General features: G+C 44.1%; 1 protein-coding gene across 4 annotated transcripts in view; it reads left to right on the forward strand.

The window, feature by feature from the left end:
- MAPKAPK3 (MAPK activated protein kinase 3) overlaps positions 1-22304 on the forward strand; it is a 54338-nt gene that overhangs the window by 22906 nt on the left and 9128 nt on the right. For all 4 annotated transcript variants that reach the window (XM_074550055.1, XM_074550054.1, XM_005485525.4 and 1 more), the window contains exons 3-6: positions 17087-17226; positions 18065-18129; positions 20196-20275; positions 21681-21804. In XM_074550055.1, the coding sequence (XP_074406156.1) occupies positions 17087-17226; positions 18065-18129; positions 20196-20275; positions 21681-21804 (409 nt within the window). The remainder of the gene's footprint in view (positions 1-17086; positions 17227-18064; positions 18130-20195; positions 20276-21680; positions 21805-22304) is intronic.

Here is a 22304-nt window from a genome sequence, read left to right on the forward strand (position 1 = left end):
TTTAAAGGCAGTGTAGTGGCACAATTTTGTGTAATATAATGCTGAAATGAAGATAATTCCTAGTTTTGATTATTGGATCAATCAGGCTTTAATAAAGGTATCAAGTCTTTTATACAAGTCTTTGATTCTTTACTATACCAGAAAAATTAGGCTGTATTTGAGCAAAGCAAATTAAGAAGTTGCAGTAAAAGATGCTGAGAGTTGTGTTAAGCAATTGATTCCTCTGCTTTTGTAAATGATTTTCAAGCAGAAGTATGAGGTACAGATTAATAACAATAAAGTCATCAATACAATGTTACAAAATCAAAACAAAGTGGAAGACATGTTCTTCTCCAGAAGATGTGAGAAATAGGCAGAAGTAAAATATTAAGCTTAATGCATGCAGATACTTGAGTTTATCCCTTCTGGGGATTAATTAATCACAGCACAGCAGCATTAAAGAAGTTAAAGAACATTCTGTGGCGACCCTAGGTTATATTTGGTGCATCAGGGTTGATCTGATTCCCTATAATAGTGCTGGAAGCACTTAATGTGTGGATGGAGCTGCCTTTGCAGCCAAATCTCTGCATCAAGTGACAGATACTGCCTATCAAGGAAACATCAACCATCTGAATTGTTCCAAAGCAGATCCTTGTGGATAAGGGCTGTTTGAAGGGAGAGCAGTGATGAAAGCTGAATAGATGTGGTTTGAAGACAGCATCAGGAAAAGGCATCTCAAAATGCTGATTACTTTCCTGATGTAATTAGCCTCTAGGGCAGTATCAGAGTTCATTGTGGAAAGAAACAAAAATAACCACCAAAGTCATTGTCCTTGCTCAGGCAAAATATCTGTAACTTGAGAGAGTGGTTTATCTTGGTGAAGACATCAGATCTGTGACTAATGTGAGAAATCTCGTGTAAAAAGAAAAAAAAAAGTGATGTCAGGGAAAATGATGCTGTGGTGAGGTCAGTGCTCTGAGTTCTCCTTGCAGGGAACTCCACTGTGCCTCTGCACAGAGGCTGAATTGGGCTGGAGCAAGAACGTGGTGGGATTGCCTTGCTCTGCGTGGCCTCACACACCTTGGAGTTGTTTGGGGCAGAAATTTTTCAACCTTTTCCAGTAATAAGACTAGAGGAAAAAGTTGTTTTGACTACATAAAATACAAATTTAGTGTCAATACTTTGCCAGTTACTTGGATTTGAGGTTTATTGAGGGGTGAATTTTGTTCTGGGTGTGTCTTGCCCTGTCACCCTTAAAATCATCCCAAGTTCAGCCAAGTTCCAAATCTGTAATGATCAGTCTGCTCTCACATACACAAAGCTCCCTCATAAATAGCATTTTTGTGTTGGTAAATGGAGCATTCAGATGTAGGAGATGTCAGGATCTATGCTGTGTTTGTACTTCTGACTATCCTGCACTCTGTATTTTCTATCCCACTTAAGGATTTTTCAGTGCACAGACAAAAATATTGGAGTGGTAAATGATTGATTTCAATAGCTGGTTTCATTGTCCTTGTTCAGTGTATGGATTTCTCTATTTCAGGTTAGCTGAGACCTGCTCTGAAAACAGGGTTTGGGTTTTTGTTCACTTCCTCCTGGTTGTGCTTTGAGTTGTTTTCACTCTAATGCCTATTCACTCTAATGGATCCCTGTTATTTTCACAACGTGGCTTTAAGATGAGTTTGCATTGTCTCTACTTTGTGTGTGTGGAGCAGGTGAAGAGGTTAAACTTGTCAAATTCCCCCAAGTTTTGTGAGCTGCCTATGAAATATCTCAGATGAGGGTGGCTTGGTTTGGGTTCCCCCACAGCTACAGATTGCTCTTGGACTCAGTGGAGCTTTTCAGACCCAAGCTGTGCCCAGGCCCTGGGAAATGAGGAGCAGGCAATTACAGAGTACCTGTGGGGCTCAGCTGACTTCCTGAGCATTGCAGGAGACTTCAGCAAGAGGAGAATCCTCAGAGTAGCATTCAGCTGTGGTTAAACCACAAGATTTCTTTCTTATGCTGCACTTTGCAGTGTCTGTGTGGAATGCAGAGGAGATGGGAGGGGCATCCTGTCCCTGCATCCCTGCCTGCATCCAGCCTGGCTTCAGGCTGTGCTCTGGTGTAAGGATGAAGTTAAAGGGGGGGAATAGTGTGTAATAATATTGTGTTTAACACATACAAAGGCAGCAATGTTCAGGTTACTCACCTGAATTAAGTACCTTAAGATTAAGCACCTTAATAATAAAGTTCACTGATGTTATAAAGGCCATTTTAGTCATATTATAAAATATGTATTTTGCTTTTGGTAATTATCACAAAGACCTGTTCTTAGCAAGCAGAAGATAGACAAATGGTTCTTTTATCTTTCTGCAACATTTTATTTATTATGTATTTATTGAAAGGGTATTAAATGGTTCAGAGAAAACAATTTAGAGAAACAGCAGAACTGATGGAATTGCTCAGTTCTGCTGTGTGCACAGAATTTATATTATTAGGATTTATTACAGTTTCTGTCATCTCTGTTGTAGATTGCCAAATAATTTATGCCAAAGCACCCCACTGCAGTAAAACGTGAGAAAGTGACGTCCAAAGACAGGTTTTGTCCCAAAAGAAGTCTGTGACCCAGAAAAGGATCTGAGATTCCTGGCTCCAGTCTCTTCATGGCAAGAGCTTGGGCTCTTGACCAAGCCAGAGCAGTCCATGGGTTGCCTGTATGTAAATACATTATAGAAAATCCATGGTGAAATCTTCCGGGCAGTTCCAGGACCCTTGGGGTCAGTGGCACATGGAGAGAGAATCACACCACAGCTTCAAGGAACACTGCTCAGGAGGCCAGTGGTGCTCAGCTTATTGCTGATGTTGCCATCAGTCCCAGTAAAGCCTCCCTGCTCTTCCTGTGTTCCTCTGAAGCCTTTCCAGTGAAAGCTGCACCCTGGGCCTCATCTGCTTTACTGCTAATTATTTGTTTTTTAGTCAGGAACATGCAGAGATGATGACTCAGTTTTTACTTCTTCATTTCTCTTTACAAAAGTTACCTCATTTGCCTAAACTGGATCAGAACTTCAGGGTTTTGAGTTGCCAAAGCTGCTTTTACAGGTGCCTCTGTGTGTGCAGTGGTCACAGGACACACTGCAAATGGCTCTGGTGGGAAAACACACTGGGTTTTCCTTTCCAGTTTTTATAGGCCTGCCATTAACAGCTCAGCTGTGTAAAAGAATATCAATGTATCGGAAAAATTTAATCATTTCTGGGGTTCTGGAACTGGCAGCCCTGTGTGCCCTGAGCAATGCAAAGGATCCTTTTTGGGGTATTGCAGGAGAGAGGGAAGAACAGAAGGAGGGAAGATGTGGGACTGGGGATGTGATGCCTGCTCTCTTCCATGTCTTGAAGTGAATTCTGTTCACTGTGAATTCTACACTAACTTTACCCAAATAATAAGACTGGGAAACAAGATGTCTGAGCAAGAGGTACAATAAATAATAAATCCCCACTGAACACAAGAGATTATTGATAATAAGAAAATCTATGGTGACAGCATTAACAGGAGATGGGAAAGATAAGGTGAGGAATGTGACTATTGAGTGTGTGCCCTGGATTTTAGGACAGGCAAGAACAAATGTGTTTTGGAAGGTTTGCATAGTCAAAGGAGATAATGTTATCATATGTGGCCTCGATGAAATCTGCACTGAGAAATATTGCAAGAATGTGCAACACTATAGACTATTTATAAATCTGTAATATTTACATTTGATGGTATCTCTGCAGAATGCAACCTTTAAATTTCACCTTTCAAGTGCCTGAAAGCACTGAGATTTAAATATATTTCTGGCTTTTTCTTCTGCCAGATATCTGTTTGGCTTTGTACCTCTTGCAAGGTATGTAAGACAACTGTGTGGTTGTATCCAGGAGAGCAAAGTTATTGCACACATTGCAAAACAGCCAGGAACTCAAGGCCAAGGCCTGCAGAGTTGAACAGAGCTCAAAGGTGGGGAGAATTTATTTACAAGCTTCCAAAGATATGGGCACAGTGCAGCTTTAAAAGTTACAGCCAGACTTCTTTTGGGCAGAGCAAGAGGTGGCGTTGTGGTAAATCTAAAATTTCAAGTTTCTAGACATGTCTAAAGGAGCATGGCAGGCTCTGTGGCTCACTTCACTTGATTCACATTCTAGGATTGGTTTCTGTTCCATTTTTAGTTCCTCTAAATAATTGCTTAATTAGAATATGAAACTTTATTTTTTTAGAACATTATTTTTTGGTTTCTGGGTTTGGTGCTATTCTGGGGTAGCCAGAATTTGGGTTGTGAAAAAGAAGCACTTAGTCATTTGAGTTAAGCATCCAGACTTCAGTCCTGCTCCTGCAGCCAAACCTTATTCCATCTTTCTCAACAGGCAAGATAATTTTTCTTTCTGATTCAGAGGCTGAATCACCCTTTATTAGAAATTGCCTGGGTAAGCATGTTACAGAGTTATGAAGAGGCTTCACTTTCACATTCCAAATCCCAAGTTCTTGTGGTCTTTTCACAGAAGGTTCCCTGGGATATGTGAGTGAAGCAGATATTTCTGTAAGAGTCCTTTGGGAAATAGCAGCAGTGTTTTCCCAGCAGTTCTTGCTGTGGCAGTGTGTAATCTAGAAAATAACTGCAGCTCTGGCCTGGCATCCCCTGAGAGCCCTGGCTGCAGCTCTGTGCTGCTACCACTCTGGTGAAACTTGCCTTAGGGGTGTCTTCCTTCTGAATCCCCCTCCCCTGTAATGAATCCATGTATCCCTGAGGAGGTTTTCTTGCTAAGCTCACCTTTTCTTTTGTTCTGTGACAATTGCTTTTGGTAACACCTCCCTTCAAACTGAGCAGAAAATGGTACTGTGATTGCGTGAAAACTTGATCAAATACAACAATTTGTATCCTCTGCACTAAGAAACACACAGGAACTTGTAAAACTCCTCACAAGAAGTGAGAATAGCCATACCCTTCCCAAAACAGGCATTGGGTCCCCCTCAGCTGGGCTCTGAGGAATTCAGGGCTATGTCCCTTTTTTACCAGCTTGTGTTTCAGGTGTGGGGACTGGGAGGCACTGCACACTGTGGGCATGCAAAGAGTTCTCTGGAAGAGATGGAAGGACTCAGGTACTGAAGTGGAACACCCTCATCTAATTCAGGCAGAGCAAGGGTATGGAAGGAGATTTCTGCAGCCAGACTTTATAGGAATTTGTGCATTATCTGATCTGGAAATCCAGGGTCTCTTGGTGGTTTTCCATGGTGGTTCTGTTCAGGACCTATGAATGCTTTTCTACCAATCTGCTGAATATTTTCATGTGGAAACTTCTAGTTTTGACTAAAATAGTTCTAATCTTGCAGTTGGAAATACAGATAGTGGTAATTATGAATTCTGGCAGAGTACCCCCCCATGTTCAAAATATCACAGTCTCAGTTTGGAATAGTCATTTCTAAGAAGAAACTGAGACTTCAGAACTTGAGTTTTAATGCAGTAAGGTTTGAAAAATGTCTCCAGCTCCTGCAATAGTTGATATCATCATTTAGTATTAAGAAGTGTTTGAAAGGGATCGGGTTTGGTGACCTGGCTGGGCTCGCCCTGCAGAGCTGTGTGATGAGAACAATGTATCACTGTCCTCAGGTTCTCTCCCCAGACCTTCAGGGGTTCTCCCTCAGCCAGAGCAGAGCACTGGGGGTGGAGGAGCCTGTGGGGGCAGGGACACTGGGGTGCTCTTTGGGGGTGGCCTCCTGCTGGTTGTGAGCAGCCCTTGTCACTGCCATTGGAGACCAATGGGGGCAGGAGGGTCAAACGTGTCAGAATTTACAAACAAATGACCCTTCCCTTGGTTATGAAATTATGAAGATGGATCAAGAGATGGTTTCTAAAGGTTTTCAAAGCAGCCCCTTCTTGGGAAAGTGTTATATGGCCATAAATAAATAAATAAATAAAGCACTTTTGGTGATGGGAGAAGGATTAGCCCATGGAAGTTGAAATTACCACCACCTGACAGGTCTTGGACAAAATCCTGCATATTAAGCAGGTGTCATCCAGATCTTCTGGGGTGTGGCATGATGTTCAAAATCTGCAAATTCCCCTTACCCCTGCAGTCTCCACCTGGGGATCTGTCTTCCCAACAGAGGGAAGAGCATCATGGCTGAGTGCCTCCTCCCCTTGCCACTGCCTGCTGTGCAGGGTTGGAGCAGCTCAGAGGAGGGAGCAGCAGCTGCATGCTTGGACAGTCTGTCCCCTGTTAGCATGGCTCAGTGCAGGGATGTTTTCCTGTTCCCCTGGTGGGTCACATCCAGGAGAACGAGGCTGGATGAACATACATTGCCTCTGTGAAAGCATCACCTCAGCAGTCAGGAACACTTCCATGGGGCAGCTGTTCCCAGGGCATTGATGTTAGCTGGGAGCAGGCAGGTGGCTCCTGAGTCCCTTTTCTGTTGCCCCAGCTCTGTCACTCCCTCCTCCCCCTGCCTCCACCAGAGTCTCTCAGACATGCTGACTTGTGGAAGTGAGCCAACATTGCAGTGTACCACAGGCAGCTCCTGCTGCAGGGAGAGGAGGGGAAGGACAGTGCCTTAAGAAAGGGAGATGGATATGCTTCAGCCTGGAAGGATGAAAAGGATCTAATTCCTAGAATGATTCTTGTATTTCATCAGTGCTTTTGCTACATCTCATTTTTCTGACCCCTGTGCATTCCTCTCAGCATGGTGCTGCTTTAGACGAGACATCAAAACATCAGACTTCCAAATATTCCTGAGATCCTCCTCCTCTTCCTTTTTCATGTACAGTCATGAGGCAGCCAACACAAGACAGGAGGAGAGAGGAAATTATTCAGGAATGGGAAGGAAATGCTCTTGATTTTGGCAAAATAACACCTTTCCATTTAAGCTGCTCCTGCTCTTCTCTACCTTTGTGGTGTCTGACTCCTTCCTGTCAGCTGGCTGCAGGGAACATGGAGCATTCCTCCCTAACCTCTGTCAAAGAAATGGAACATGGATGCTGGGGAAGGAGCCCTCTGCTCACACCTCTCACTCCACAGCATATCCTGGTACAGGGAAAATCTTTAGAGTAGACAAGGTGGCTAAAAACTGAAATAAAGTGGGCAGTGAAGTGGAAATCCCCTTCCCTTGGCATGACTGGGGAAGCAAAGTCTGCTTGCCTGGAGTAGCTGGAGCTGTGGCTCACCAGGATCAGGAGTTCTCAGCCATTGCAGGAGAGTCTGCAGGGCTTGGGTTCTCAGCCAGGCAGGGTGGGAGCCTGGCTGGGCTGGGCAGGTGCCAGGATTGGATGGAGAAGGGGAGCTGTGCATTAGGAGGATGGGGCATTTACCTGGTGGGGGGATCTTAATTAACGGAGGCTGGCAGGGTGTTTAAGGTTTCTGAAGGGAAGTGTGAGGGAGTGTAGGGCTTTGTATGAGCTGGCAGATCCCAGCTGCGTTCCAAGTGTTTTCCAGCGCTGTGGATATTAAAGAGTACTTCATCAAGTAATGAGTTCTGTAAGGCATTAGCTGCACCAGGAGTGTGCTGTGGGGCTTGAAAGGAAAGTCATGCTGGGCTCTGCTGCCATTGTGACAAAGCAGAGCTGTAACCAGGGGTGGCTGAGCCAGTGCACCCAGAAAAAGCCATCAATGAGAATTGTAACATAAATTACAGTTCTACTGCAGTGTCACTTGCCTGTGTTGATTCCATCTGTTGAATTCCCCCTCCCCCTGGAGTATTTTTCTTTCCTTGCCTTTCCTGTGTACTGGTTTACTTAGCTTTAGAACATATATTCAGACAAAATAAGGAGAAGAACTCTTGGGAGAACAATCTACTCTTTCTCTTAATGGCTTCCTTTGCATTTCTAGCTCTGCTGAGTGCCGCAGAGTTTTGTTTCTGTTCACAGGCACGCTATTCTCTGTCATGTCGTGGCTGTACACAATCAGAGTTCCAGGGATCTTTCTGCCTGGAGGACCATTAAGCTTCCATCCACAGAGCTATGGACTGAGTTGTGCCTTAGAAACAGGTTCACATCTTTGCTTGAAAATGCCAACAGCAGAGCTTGCACAGACACGAGTGTGAAAACATACAGCAGTGATTTGAAGCACTAAAGAAATCTTACAGATGTCCTTGCTGAAGGCTTTAGGGCTTTGTTTTATTTTTGCAGAGGAGTTAAGTTGCCACAGGTGACAGCTTTTAAGATGGAGTGTTTGATGTTGTGCTGGCCAGAGTCACTCCAGTGAGATTCCCATAACTGGGTCAAATCTCAGTGTCTGCTGTGAGAGATGTGGAGCTGCTGTCAGTGCCACTGATGTCAGGGACTTAGCAAGTCTTCCCTTAAACAAAGTAGATGAGCCCCATGGAATGGGAGGAGGAAGATTTGAGAGTTTTTTGTTTATTTCTGGGTCCTTTGCTTGATTTAGGAGTACTGGAGACAGACGATGCAGCAGGAGAGAGACACTGCTTGGCCATGCGACAGAATGCACAAATGTGGGTGTGTAGAGGAGGATGATGTCGAGGAGGAACAGCTCTGTCTGAGAAAGAGCTGGCCTGGGGTGGCACATTGCCAAGCTTTGCATGCATGGATGGCAGCCTGAAATTCATGTGGAAGGGGATGGGAAGTCAGCTAAAAGGGAGTTTAGGTGTGTGGGCAGGGGTATGACAGGACTATCTTTGTTCTGAGTTTCTCTGCCAAATGATGGGGCCATGGAGGAGAGCAGGGCTGCAGGCGTGGGGGGAAGCTCATTAAGGTGTCAGCTGTCCCAAAATGGGGCTGGTGTTCAGAGAAGGGTGGAAAGACAGACACATGGCAAATGGCCACAGCAGGAATCCAGCAGGCAACCCAAAGAGCCTCTGTCAAGGCCTTCCTGGGAGTTCCTGAGTGATTTATCTTCCTGACTGCAGTCACACATTCAAAAAATACAGAGAAAGGCTGGGGGACAGCTCACGTTTCTCTCAGAGCTACTGTTATCTGTGCTTAATGAGATTAAACATGTTCCTCATTTCTGCCTTGTTAGTGTTATCTTTTACCTTGCTTAGTATTATCACATCTCTGTTAATTTTCATACTGCTGATTAGAGCAAAGGCTAGAGAAGAGAACATCAGACTTAGCTGTTCTCAGTGCCTTCTGCCACATCCTGCTCCAGCAAAGCTGTGTCGTGGCTTACTGATGCTGGTGTCATGGCCCTGCTGTCCCACACAGGCAGTACAGGTGATTTTCATGGCAGTTAGAACTGAAATTAGAGCACTTAGAATAATATCTATATTTGCTCTTTCTCCTTCTTTCTGTGGAAAATGTGTGCAGAATGTCACTACTATCAGGTATGCTGTAAAGGAGTTTTGGTTTTATTAAAGAATAACAGAGATTTAAGACAAAAATATAGCAAAATATAACAGAAATGGCATGGGATAACATATTATTGTGAGGAGGGGGGATTAGGGATAGTTTAAATAGAGCTTAGGAGCTGTGACTGTCAGTACAGCATGGACAAGCATGTGAGAGAGAGGGTCAGGCACATTCCAGCCCATTTCATGGCCACAAAAAGTGCTGGTGTATTCTGGAGGTGTTGCTGCATCAGTCATTGCACAGAAGAACATCAAAGGTAAGGAAATACAACTGGCACTTCAGAAAACAGAGGTTTTTTTCATGGCCATAGTTCTTGTGGAAATCTGTGTCTCACACTGGCCCCAAGACCACTGTGAGTCCTGGCCAGGCAGGATGTGTCCTCACTGTGGGAGATTTCACTATGGCAGGTGTCAAAAGTTTGCTGTAGGCTACATCTCAAAGTTTTAAGTGATCCTTTATTTGCTTTGATTCAAGACATAAAGCTCTTAGACATCTGGAAGATCAAAACTCTAGTCTTGAATTTACTTTAGTGTTCTATGAATAGCTGAAGTCACAGCAGAGGGAAAGTTTGATTGGCTGAAGGTGTGAGGCAGTGCCACAGTGTTTTGTACTGCTGCAGTTTTCTTGCACAGCAAAGTTTCACAAGCAAGGTTCATCATTTTGCTCAGCCAAGGATTGAGTTGTATAAATTACTGAAGCCAAGTCAGCTGACTCCTTGTTATCAGAATTTATGAACTCACGGCTGGCAGGAGTGAAGTTTGTGTTGAGGGATGGGTTTGGTTTTTTCTTCTTTTCCTCTTTTTTCCTTTCCCTTTTCAAAGACAAGCCTCATATCAGACACTTGAGTAAAATTACAAGGTAAGAAAGGTCATAATTTTCAGCTAGGATTTTAGATTTCCTTTTTCCTCAATTTGGAAATTTAGGAAGAGTGAAATTAGTGGCAGAGCTAGAGATTATTTTATTTTAATCACAGATTAGCATGCCTGGGTTTTGGAAAGGGCTTTGCAGCAGGTCTGCCCAGCTGCTGGATATTGACTGCAGGTGTTGAATGCAGTTGTCAGTGCTGGCTAAACAGCATTTTGTGGTAGAAATTGCCATCAGGAGAAGGTAGAGAGAGGAGCTGATTTTTAGGCATTCTTGTATAAACAAGTGTTGTAGGATGTTCCTGTCTGGTAGCAGCATGTTAGTAGCTGTTGGTAATTTATTTTTCTTCTAAAGTCCATTTGCAGTGTTTTGAATACAACAGAAGCCACACGCAGCTGGTTTGTAGCCTGTCACAACTGAGAATAGCTGGAGTCTTACAGTGCCAGTAGGAATATTTTTCCATCCACACAGAACAACCACAGCATTAAAATACAAAGTAATATTATGGTTCTAGCAAAATACACAGCATGCTTTTTATTTCAATCTCTATATACCCCACGGTATTGAGTGTACAGTTGCACGTGTTTGGCACTGCAGTTCAAATACGTTCATGTAAGATTATCAGTGTATCAGCAAAGTCACTTTTCTTTGTGGGCATTCTGGCTCATTTTTGTGCTTCCTTTTATGTCAACCTCACATGTGCAAGGGGACACCTTTGAAATGTATCCTGGCCCCCAGCCTTGCCATTTCAGCTTCATTCCCTGCATCTCCACTAACGTTTATGAGCAAAGACAGCTGACCTTTGCAGAGTGAATGGCTAGTTGCATGTGTAATTAGAGCATTAATAGAGCTGTGTCTCACTTATTTACCTCAGGTTGTAGAGTCATAGCGAGGGCCTGGTGGTGACTCCAGTACTGCTACAATAAATAAAATTCAGAAACCACACCGAAGTTATTTTTGAGAGACCTGGTTGATTCTCTGCAGGAGAGAGGCTTGGAGCAAAATAATATTTATGTGGTGTGTGCTCTCTGGGGATGGAGAAACAAGAGTGAGCAAAGTTCTTCAGCAGACTTGCTGTACATCCAGTGCTCAAACTCTTAGAAAAAAAAAAGAAAAATCTCTCTGTTAAACTGTTCTTTTTCTCTTTGTCCATTCCACTCTTTTCTCCTGTTTTCCCTTTACAACATGTGTGTAAGGAATTTGAAGTGGGGTGTGTCAGCAGGGAGCTGATTTCAGCGTGGCTCTCACTCCACGTGCAGAGAATCCTCCCCGAGTCCTTTGCACTTTGGCTTGTGCTGGCAAGGCCCCAAAGTTCTGCTGCACATTTCCAGGAGCAGCTGAGCAGAGACTGGAGGAGTGGAGGGAGGAGGTGGGTAGGGAAAGGCCCTTCAGGGCAGGCAGTACAGCCCTGACACTCTGTAGGTGAGGGAAAGGATTCAATACCACAGGCAGGAGTGATAGAAAATTGTGCTGCTCACTGTTGGTCCTATTATTAGCTTGTAGAATTCCACCTTTGGGATTGACTGTCTGTCTGAGCCCCATGGAGAGGCCAGGGAATGCCAGCTTGGCCAGCTCTGCAGGAGTTGGGATGACAGTTTTGTTTCAATAAAGCCTCCAAGCAGGTTTAATTTCTAACAGCCTAAGCTGGATTTGAAATAACAGCAGAAAAGTGAAAGGTTTACAGATGACCCTCCACCTGTGCCTGCCCTGGTTTTAGCCCTTAGACTGATGCTTCAGTGCTAAATAATTCCAGCAGAAGAGTGTTGTGTTGCTTCCATTTTAAAGAATAGAATGGGAGCTTCCTTGGAGGTTTGCAGGAGTGGATTCCCATTGCTGCCATTGCAGGCACACTCATGGCTCGTACTGCAGCTCCACTGCTGATGTGTGAGGAAGGAAACCTTCAATTGAAACCTTGAGTGCTCTAACATAAAGAATGGCTTTATCCCTTCTGAAGAGACCTGGAAACAGGTAAAGATTACTAACATTGAATTAGAAGATATATTGGAAATAATCAGGATGTAATAAAAAACAAAACATCCAAAGCCATACTGATAGCTCTTTTTTCTTTCTTTTTTTCTTTTTTCCCCCCTTTTCTTTTAGTTGCATAGGGGAGGGAGGGGATAAAAGAAACATTATCCAACCTCTTTTTGCCATCTACCCCTCTTGAATAAAGAATGACTGGAAGAACTGCTGTGCTGCAAATGGTGTCAGGTTCTGTGCATCAGTGTGAATTCAGTTCCCAAGGCTCATTTGTAGGACTCAGCGTTTTTGTAACAGCCACACACACAAAGAGGAAAGTAAGCAAAAAACCCCTACATTGAGCCCCTTAGACCTTTTATTTCCCAGCTAGAGACACAAATAAGCTAGATATAAGTGCTTATATGTCAGTATTGCACGCTGAGGAGCCTTAGGACTGAAAATTTCTGCAGGTTCCATTTCTGTTTTAAGCATGGGAAGCCTTCCTGTGAGGAAGATAGCAGAGAGATTATAAAACTGATTGTCTTGTGAAGGGGAGCTCAGATTCTGAAATTGGTGCATATAAGAAAGGCACGGTTGCAGTGTCAGATGCTGCTTTGTTGTAGCACATGGAGTAGATGAGAACTGAGCCTGTAACACTTCTAATCCAAGCACAGAGCCTCTTTGGAACGAGGAAGAACTGCTGAAGTTTAAAATAAATAAAAAAGCATAGTGGAGCTCTTAATCTCCTATGTAGGGAGCAGACAGCAGGTCTGACAGGAACCTGTGTAATCTGGCCGTGCATATTAAAGTCACTAAGAAGTGGTTGTTTCCTGTCCTCAGCCTGTTCCCTACCCCTGCCCATGGATACCTTCCCTCTCAATTGTTACAGTTTCAGAGTCCAGAAGATCACTTGGCACTCCCTGGAGCCCTGGGATTATTTCCTGTATAGATCAGACCATTAAGGTATGAGGACTCCTGCTGTCCCTCCTTGTGTATACCACACTGAATCAATGGAAAAGCTATTAGAAGATACTGTGTCACTTATTTTGTTTCTTTTTTTTTGTTGTTGTTTCTTTTCTTTTTGTTTCTTTTTTTTTGGTTCTTTTTCTTTCTGTCAAGATAATTCTGCAGTTCAGAATTTGTTTGGCAGGTGCTCCCCAGCCCCAGCCAGGCCAATGCCCCAGAATAAGAGTTCAGGCCTCCCTGCACTGCCCTGGCCCTGAGCTGGCAGCACATCCTGGAGTGTGTGCTGGCATCTGCCCTCTTGTTCCTCAGGAACAGCCTAAGCACTCCCACTGTGCTGCTCTTTTCCCTCTTCAGCTTTTTCAGATATTGAGGACAGTTGTGTGGATCACATCCTGTACTTTCTTGCCTTCCATCCATCACCCCATTTTTTGTGACCTCCCAGTTTCATCTGCTGCTTTTAGGCAGTGCTTTGGTGATGCTGAGCTCCAGCAAAGCTCCAGTTTTGTACTGAGCAGCTCCTGGTGCAAACTCTTATTTGACCACACACTCATGGAGTTGTGCAAAGGCTGCTGTGCTTTGTGTCTCATGAGAAACTGGGAGATGGAACATTTCTCTTGGGGTTGGTGTGCTTTTGAAATTGGGCTGCCCACAGCCTATCGTGACATGCAGTGACTCAGGTGAACCCCGAGGGAGCTTTAGGGCAGCACTGGGGGCTCCTGTGGACAAAGCTGCTCTTCCCTCAAACCAGCAGCACTGGAAAACTGATCTGAAGTTCTGGGTTTGTTCACAACAGCCTCTGCACTTTTGTACAGTGTCAGGGCACCTGGCTGAGCCTTATCAAAGCTATTGCAGTAATGGAAGTACAGTTGCTCTTTGGGCTCAGGAAGATGGCAAAATATCCATTTAAGTTCTTTACAAGTTTGTGATATTTAATCACAAGTCTAAAATTTTAGACTGTGTTCCTAAATCATCACCTAAATTTTGCAGAAATTGGTGCTTTCAACCCTACACAGCTTTCATTTTACAAGTGTCTGTGTCTCTAAAACGTCTTAAAAGGTACAGTTCTGCCTTCCAGTTTTAGACATAAAGAGAAGATTTAATTTATTTTTGAAGTTCAGAAAGAGAAATCCAAAGGTTAACAGTTGGTTGGTATATCAGATGCTGCTTGGTATGTGTATGTGCTCTTTATTTTTGAATTTCCCTTTCTCTGCTCCTGCAGGTGTCATCTTGACACGAGTACATTCAATCTTGGCACAAAAAAGTGTACAAAACTTACTTGAAGTGTGGAGAAAAGAAACTGCAGCATCCTTGTGTGAATCCAAATGGTTGTAAAAGCTTTTCAGAGAGGGAGAATTGAATTCTTTGAAACACTTTTCATAAGCACTTGGTAGAAACCTGAAAAATAGCATCTCTGTGTGCTGTGCAAGCACAGCAGACACAGATGATAGTGCAGTTACATTAGTATAGAGAATGGGAATGTCTGATCAGTAGCACAGGATAGAGCAGAAGCTTTTGGAAGCATCCTGCTCCAAAGTGGCTTTAATCCAGTAATATCCAAACAATGAACACTGTAAGGCCTGGTTAGTCCTGAGGGTGTTTGGGCTTTACTGTGGCACATGTAATTTAATGAACTTTTGAAGAGACCTCCAGGCAACAGCCCAAACTCAGAAGGGCAGAGGGGAAAATTCTGCTGGACAGTCCTAGTGAGCTAGAGCCCAGTGGCTGTGAAGGAAAGGCTGCTGAATGGGCTGGGGGCTGAAAGAAGCAAAGCAAGCACACTTGGACTCACTAGCAGGCTCTTTGTCCAAATTGGAGCCATCTCTCTCTTTAGGAAGTGATTTCTGTTGGAAATGAGGCCAGAGCCGGGCTGGAGCAGGAAGGAAGGGGCAGACAGTGATCCCCAAGGGCGTGCTCTGGGTGCACAATGAGAGCCCTGCAGGGGGAGCTTGGCTGCCAGGGCAGTGCCCTTGGCCAGAGAGCTCCTGCAGCCCCTGCTCTGCTGGAAACCTGGAGCTGTGCAGGAGCTCTGGGGCCAGCGTGGGCTCAGTGCAGCTGCACACTCAGCTGCAGGGCCAGCTGCCCTCCTGAGCCCACTTGTGCCCTCCTGCAGCCTTCCTGTGCTACACAGAAAAACAAAGATGTGCCCTCAGCAGAGGAGCACTTGTCACCCTTTTCCTGCTCCTGGAGCACAAGCATTTACCCTCCTTCCAGTCATTCCCAAGCACTTCCCCAGCACTGTATGAAGGGCTGCACACCTTTCCTGCCATGTTCCTCTGTGTGCTCTGCTGAAAGGGATGCTGAAGCACCAAACAAGTGTAAGATTTTTTCCCCCAGTGATGTAAATTGTCTTTATTGAAATCAATAAAGAAAACAGAATTTGCATCTTCCTTCCTGTGACCTTTCAAAAACGTGTTTGCCTGTATTGAAGGTGCCTGTGACACCATTTGTGGCTTAACTTGGCTATTGGATGGGAGCAGTTTCTTGCTCTGATTCATAGGTCCCTAATGACAGGTTACATGTTAATTCTTGTTTTCAGCAATTATCATGCACTTGTGTTTTCACTGGAACCTAATAGCAAATGTGAGTGGAAAGAGCTTCGGGCTAAGGCCTAATAGTCATCAATGATACTTTTTATTTGCCTGTCTGAAAACAGTTGTTGTGAGCCTTTTCTAACATAAATATATCAGAGGTGTTTGTTCTTTACTTGTTTTTTATTCTGTTTCACTACATTTAACAATGCTTTATATAGCATCAGTTTTGCTGCTGCTCCATCATCAGCATGATTATTACCATAGGGCATTCCATCTCCAGCTCAGATCACAGCTGCATTGTGCAGGAGCAGTACAAATGTGCAGTAAAGGGAGGGTCTGTCACAAAGTGTTAGTGCTGTCTGGAGAGCTGAGGCAGAGAGGAGCAGGCACGATTCAGCAATGTGCCCCTACTGCACAAAGCTCAGCTGTGGTGCTGGGTACAGAGCAGGGCTCCAGACAGCAGGGGACACACTTCTTGTGCAGAGCTTGCAGGAAGGATGAGCTCTTGGTGCCCTTCTAGAGACCAGTGCCTTCAAAATAAACTGGGCTTGCATGTGACAAAAAAAAAGTTCAAGCATCTAGATAGCCAAAGGTCCCTTTCTTACCTTGGTGGGGTCAGAAGTGTGTGTAATATTTAAGAAGCACATTCAGAGTCACTGTAAAAGTCCTCATTGTTTCAAATCTCACTTAACTTATAGGATTTGCACTGCACCCACCTGGAGGTCTCTTCTTCCAGCAGCTGGGGGCAGGTGGGAGAGTTATTGTCCTTAGCAGGGGGATTCTCTGTTTAAAAGTTTTGCAAACACATAACAAAAATTTGCTGTTTCCCATCCAGAAGTGGGTAAGATAGACCTGTCTCCATCTCAGGTTCCAAATCCCTCCTTGTGGTGGTGTTTGCAGGGTCCCAGGATGAGGGAAGAGTCAAGGATCTGACTCCATGTTTCAGAAGGCTGATTTGTTATTTTGTGATATATATTATATTAAAACTATACTAAAAGAACAGAAGAAAGGATTTCATCAGAAGGCTGGCTAAGAATAGAAAAGAATGCTAACAAAGGCTTGTGACTGTCTGAGACAGTCCGGACAGCAGGACTGGGATTGGCCATTAATTAGAAACAACCACGAGACCAATCCCAGATGCACCTGTTGCATTCCACAGCAGCAAATAACCATTGTTGACATCTTGTTCCTGAGGCCTCTCAGCTTCTTATGAGAAGAAATCCTAAGAAAAGGATTTTTCAGAAAATATCATGACTACACCTCCTCACTGTCATTCAAGGCCCTTCCAGCTCTAAGGGACCAATTGTTTCTGTATTCCTCAGTCTGACAAATTGGACAGCCCAGAGAAGGTGAAAATGTCATGATGGATTCTCATCCTTTGTCTGGAGAAGGTTTCCTCATGTGGAGCTCATCTCTGGGGTTGGTGCCAGTTGCAGCAGGACCCTGGTGCCTCACTGACTTTGCTCTGCCCTTTCTCCACAGCTCCTGTACGACAACCCCAAGGCACGTCAGGAGGTCGAGTATCACTGGAGAGCCTCGGGCTGCCCTCACATTGTCCATGTCCTGGATGTGTATGAGAACATCCACAATGGCAAGAGATGCCTGCTCATTGTCATGGAATGGTAGGGACCAGCAGCAGCCCCTCACCAGGCACTGCCTTGGGAAGGGATGGAGGGAGGAGGAGAATGTGTTGGCTCAGGTGGCAGCTGGGAGATTTCTCAGCAGCACAATTTTGGTTTGCACAGGAAATCTCTTGTTCCCTTTATGGAACTGATAAGGAAATCAGTGCAGCTGCTCCAGCCATCCTGTGTGCTGGAAGAATGGGGAGCCTTTACCAGAAAATAAATTTTCATTGTGTTCCATAGGAATTGTCATCATTAATATAATCATTGTCTGATTAATATACCTTTGAAAGATGTCTCTATCAACACATTCTGCTTTGGTTGTGATCAGCTTCCAAGTTCAGATGTAAATCCAGTGATCCAGTGTGATCTGTCTTGTCATAACTACTTTCACTCTAACTTTCCCTATTCTGTCCCTAATCTCCAATAGTACAGTCATTGTCCTTTTCACTGAGGACAAATTAATAATTATTTTAGATGTCTTTGCTTCTTTCTTTTTCTTCCTCTCCACCCTTTACATGAAATAAGATTTTTGTCAGCCTCCCAGTGCCAGCATATTTGACTTCCCATCTTTGTGTGTCATGTTCCCTCTGACAGGGTCCATTAAACTGAAGGAATCAAAATTCCCTGGTCTTGTTTTCTATTTATGCCATATCAGAATGGCTTTCTGCATTGATGTGAGTGAGTGTGATGTTTAGGAAGCACTGGCATAGGAGGCAGCCTGTAATCTTTATCTGTTCCTGCTGTGGTTCCATGAGATTATATGGATGCACAGTCAGGTGTTAATTTTGTTCTTTCTGCTAATATAAGGTGGGGGGTTTTGTGTTCTTTGTTTCAGCATGGAAGGAGGAGAGCTGTTCAGCAGGATCCAGGAGAGAGGAGACCAAGCTTTCACTGAGAGAGGTAAAACATTGCAAGTTTAAAATTAAAGTTTGTGGAAGATTTTTTTATTTCTTCTCTATTACTCTGCCCTCTGTTTCCTTTTAGGAATTTTTCTTTGATTTTATCTATAGTGTGTTTGTTGTTGTTATTATTGTTATTTATCCCACTGTGTGTTAAGAGTGATTTTGAAAAGTTACCAAGAACCAGGAATTATGAGAATTGGCCAAGTTCAGGCAAAATGTGGAAGGTTTAGAGAAAAATCTTTCTACAAACCTGCTCAGCTTTTTCATTTCTGTACCCTGGGAGAGTCTGTTCCTCTGATCCCTGGTCCTGTGCCAGAGCACCTCTGCCATGATCAGTGCAGCTCCTGCTGGGATCTCTCTCTGGCTGTCCCTCAAGCAGCAGCACTGGGTCATGAATGTAATGAGCAAATCACATTCTGGTGAAACATCTCCTGTTCAAGGGTTTTAAAGCACTGCTTGAAAGGAAGTGTTATTAACCACACTGTAAACAAACCTGCCTGTCTCTCGGAGGGAACAAGCAAAGCCCTGCCATGAGGCAGGGACAGAGCTTGCACTAGACTAGTCTTGCCATTTTTATTGTCTTTGCTGTTTATTATTGACAAAGAACCACAGATCCCATTGACCATGGTTCTCCTTGCCCCCTCACAGAGACCAGAGCTCATTTCTGCTCAGAGTGAAACCATTAATGTTTGTAAGGTGAAAGTGTTTGTAGCTATTGGCCTGACAAAATGATTGGAAGCAGAAAAATACACACCCAAGCTTGTAAATTGCTGTGACTTATTTTGCAGGTCTGGTGTAGAGGCCAGTCTGTTTTCTTCTTGTGTGTTTCCTAGCCTGGAATGAATCCTTTCTAGTCCTGTTAGAGACTTGTGCAGGGAAAATAAGCATTTTTAGAAACTTTATTTGTTCTTCCCTAAAGTCCAAATTCCAGGTAGAAAACCGATTCCGTGAATTTTAGCAACTGCACTCTACTAAAAACGTTACTTTTCTACATTACAGAGCATTGTATACCATAAATACCTACTCAGAAATCGCCTGGTTAAACAAAAAACCACCTTCATTCTTTCCTGAGGTGAATGAGCCCTGTGCCACTGGATTCCCCAGGTTCACTGCCTGTTTATATAGCCACAGCTTCCCATTAGGACCAGGAGGGAGGAGGTTGTGCAAGGTTTTCCCCAAAGAACAGCAGTGTTTCTGCATTCTGATTGTCCTTGTCTGAGATTGTATAGTTTCACTCTCAGGCCATGTGAAAAAGGATTCCAGGTTGCAGTACAAGTTCTGCCTATGCAGAGCCCAGAGGGTCAGGTTGAAGTTTCTGTTGTTTCCCTATCAATGGAGATGTGATATAATGCTCACATGGGAATGTCATTCCTGCTCTGAAACCCCTCCCTGTGTAACTGAACCCTTCCATTCTCCCAGAGCATTGCTGTTGCAAGGTAATTCCACCACTAGAATTTCCCACTGGGGCTATGTTAAATACTTGAAACATTATTTCAAAGGTGACAGTTTGGCCTTTGCTGAATAGAACTGTTGATTTTGTTCCTCCTGATGAAAAACTTCTAAAGACAGTGAGGAATTAAGAGGTGACCTCTCCTAAAATTACTATATTGTTATGTTGCTCTATTTTTAGAATCTGATAGATCATCCCCCTGAACTAGAAGCTGAAAGTTAAATTTCTGTCTCAAACAACCAAGGACATGTCCTGGACAATCAGAGATAGGTTCTTGCTGGGGCTCCTTTTCTTAACAGTTGCTGCTTGTGTACCTGCTCTGCTCTTGCTGCTTTTTTTGGTGAGCAAATTGAAGCACGAATTTCCAAGTTCCTGAGGAGTCGGAGCTGTTGGGCTGCAGTTCCTGCTCAGGAGGAGGCTGAGCAGCCAGGCAGTGGGGGCTTGGTGCTTGCAAACCCAAAACACAGCTGTTAGGGCTAATTTTAGGGTTTCTCTAGTCCTGACGCTTGCCCCATGTTCCAGCAAGCTGTTTGTAAGCCATGAGCATTCCCAAGCATGTCCCTGAATTCCAGTGGGAATGTTAATGTGACCTTTCTCTAAAATTGTATTTACAGAGGCCTCTGAAATAATGAGAGACATTGGGACAGCCATCCAGTACCTGCACTCCATGAACATTGCACACAGAGATGTCAAGGTGAGCCCCAAGGGGTGTGGGCTGGGGAACAGAGCTTATGGCAGGAGGAAACCTGGGCAGCAGTGATTTCAGCAAAGCTGGGAGTGCAGTCAGGTGGTCCAAGTATCCCTGTTCCTCTGCCAGTGTGAGAAAGGATTTGCTCACTAGTTTGCAACTAGTCCAAGGTTGGAATATTCATGTGTGCTAATGCCTTCCAGTTGTGTACAGAATGCAGAAAAATCTCATGATAGTCAGATGCTTAGTTAAAGAGGTACTGCTCATTGCAATCCATTAATTAGCAAGAAAATAGCACTCCTTCAAGTGAACCTGTAACTTATAGATGCCTCTATGTACAGTCTTTGCTAGTTATTAGTTGCTTTTAGCATCATACTTGTATTAAAAAACAAACAAACAAACAAAAAAGTCCACAAAAACCCCGAACAAAACCCACAAAACCCCCTTCAGAAAAAGGGGAGGCTTCTGGGAGGAACAATATCAATTTCATGCATTTAACCCACTTCAATAAGTGTGTGAATATCTGGGACAATAGGGAGATCTCAGTTACTGCCAGTGTTTAATGAGGTAAAATTTGAACCCCAATTTCATTGTAGGGGTTTGCCAGAGTTTGTAGGGCTGTGTATTTTGTGTTCAGGCTCTGAAGTGCTCAGCAGAAGCAAAGCCAAGCTCGCTGCACTCTGGCATTTCCAGTGCAGGGACACAGCAGGGGATGGAATGTGCAGGAGAGCAGTGCTTGTAATGATAGACTGAGACATCAGATCAATTCCACAGCTCTGAGCTGCTGGATTTTCTACAGATGTTTGTGTGTTTAGCTGGAGGGAGAGCTGACACATCATGGTGTCACCAGGGGGTAAACTGGGAAATGAGTTGAACTAATTGGAGATAATGGAAATACCCTGTTGTCCCTGTTCTGGAGCACAGGAGCTTGTATTTCCCTCTGTGCCACTTCTGCCTGTATGGAGTGTGGAGCAAGAGTGGAATTACCTCAGGTTTCAGGAGACAGAGGAGGGAGGCAGCAAAGGGCCTGTGTCTGTATCAGTTAATTCTGATGGAGCTGTGTCAGTTGCTCGTGGGGGCTTTGGCTGAGGATTTCCCTTGCCCTGCCCCTGGGGTGCTTGAGGCTCAGTGTGATGTCAGATCAGCTGCTGTCACCACACAGATCAGTCCCAGGAAGTGCAGGGAACTGGGAGAGGTTCAAGAAGCCAGACTGGAGGCCCATTGGACAGGGTTTTGTGGGTTTCTCTCCCAAATAACCTTGTAGTGCTGCCTGTGGGAGGGAACTTGCTGTATGTTTGGTGGGGTTGTGACAGAAGTAAGAAGACCTAAATGGTGGTGGTGGGTTTGACCTGTCAGCTCCTTAGAGACATCTCATCATTGTCCTGTTTGTTCTCTTTTGGTGGCCTTCCAGCCTGAAAACCTGCTTTACACATCTAAAGACAAAAATCCTGTGCTCAAACTCACAGACTTCGGCTTTGCCAAAGAAACCACTGTAAATGCACTGCAGACCCCCTGTTACACTCCTTATTATGTGGGTGAGTTATCCAAGGCACATTTCTTCTGTGTTTCTGTCATTCCTTCCCTTGCAGTGGGTGGGAAATCTTCTATTCTGGGTGTAATGTGAAGTGTTAGCCTCCAGGATTTAAGCTGGGATCCAATCCAAACCTAAAGTCTGGTTCCAGTACAGTTCAGTGCTCCTGCTTTGTGCCTTGGTGACAGAGGAAAAAGCCTTCACAAGAGATACAAATGGAGATCCACAAGGAGAGAGAGGGAATTCCTTCTGATAACACATGAAGTAATCCTGATGTTTCCTCTGAATGATGCAATAAAAGCCATAATTTGAATTGAGCTTTGTGATATTTGGGTATTTCTGTGCTGAACTTCCCATAGCTTAAATTAAAGCAATAAGAGAGAAGAGTATTGCTTCAGCTGTAAAACTTCTTTAAGCTGGCAAATTGAGGAATTACTAATGAAGAACCAACATGAGTTAATCACAGCAGAATTTTTCCTTCATTTTGTCCAAAGTTGAAGCACT

Source organism: Zonotrichia albicollis, chromosome 12, assembly GCF_047830755.1.
Source record: "Zonotrichia albicollis isolate bZonAlb1 chromosome 12, bZonAlb1.hap1, whole genome shotgun sequence".
Lineage (NCBI taxonomy): Eukaryota > Metazoa > Chordata > Aves > Passeriformes > Passerellidae > Zonotrichia > Zonotrichia albicollis.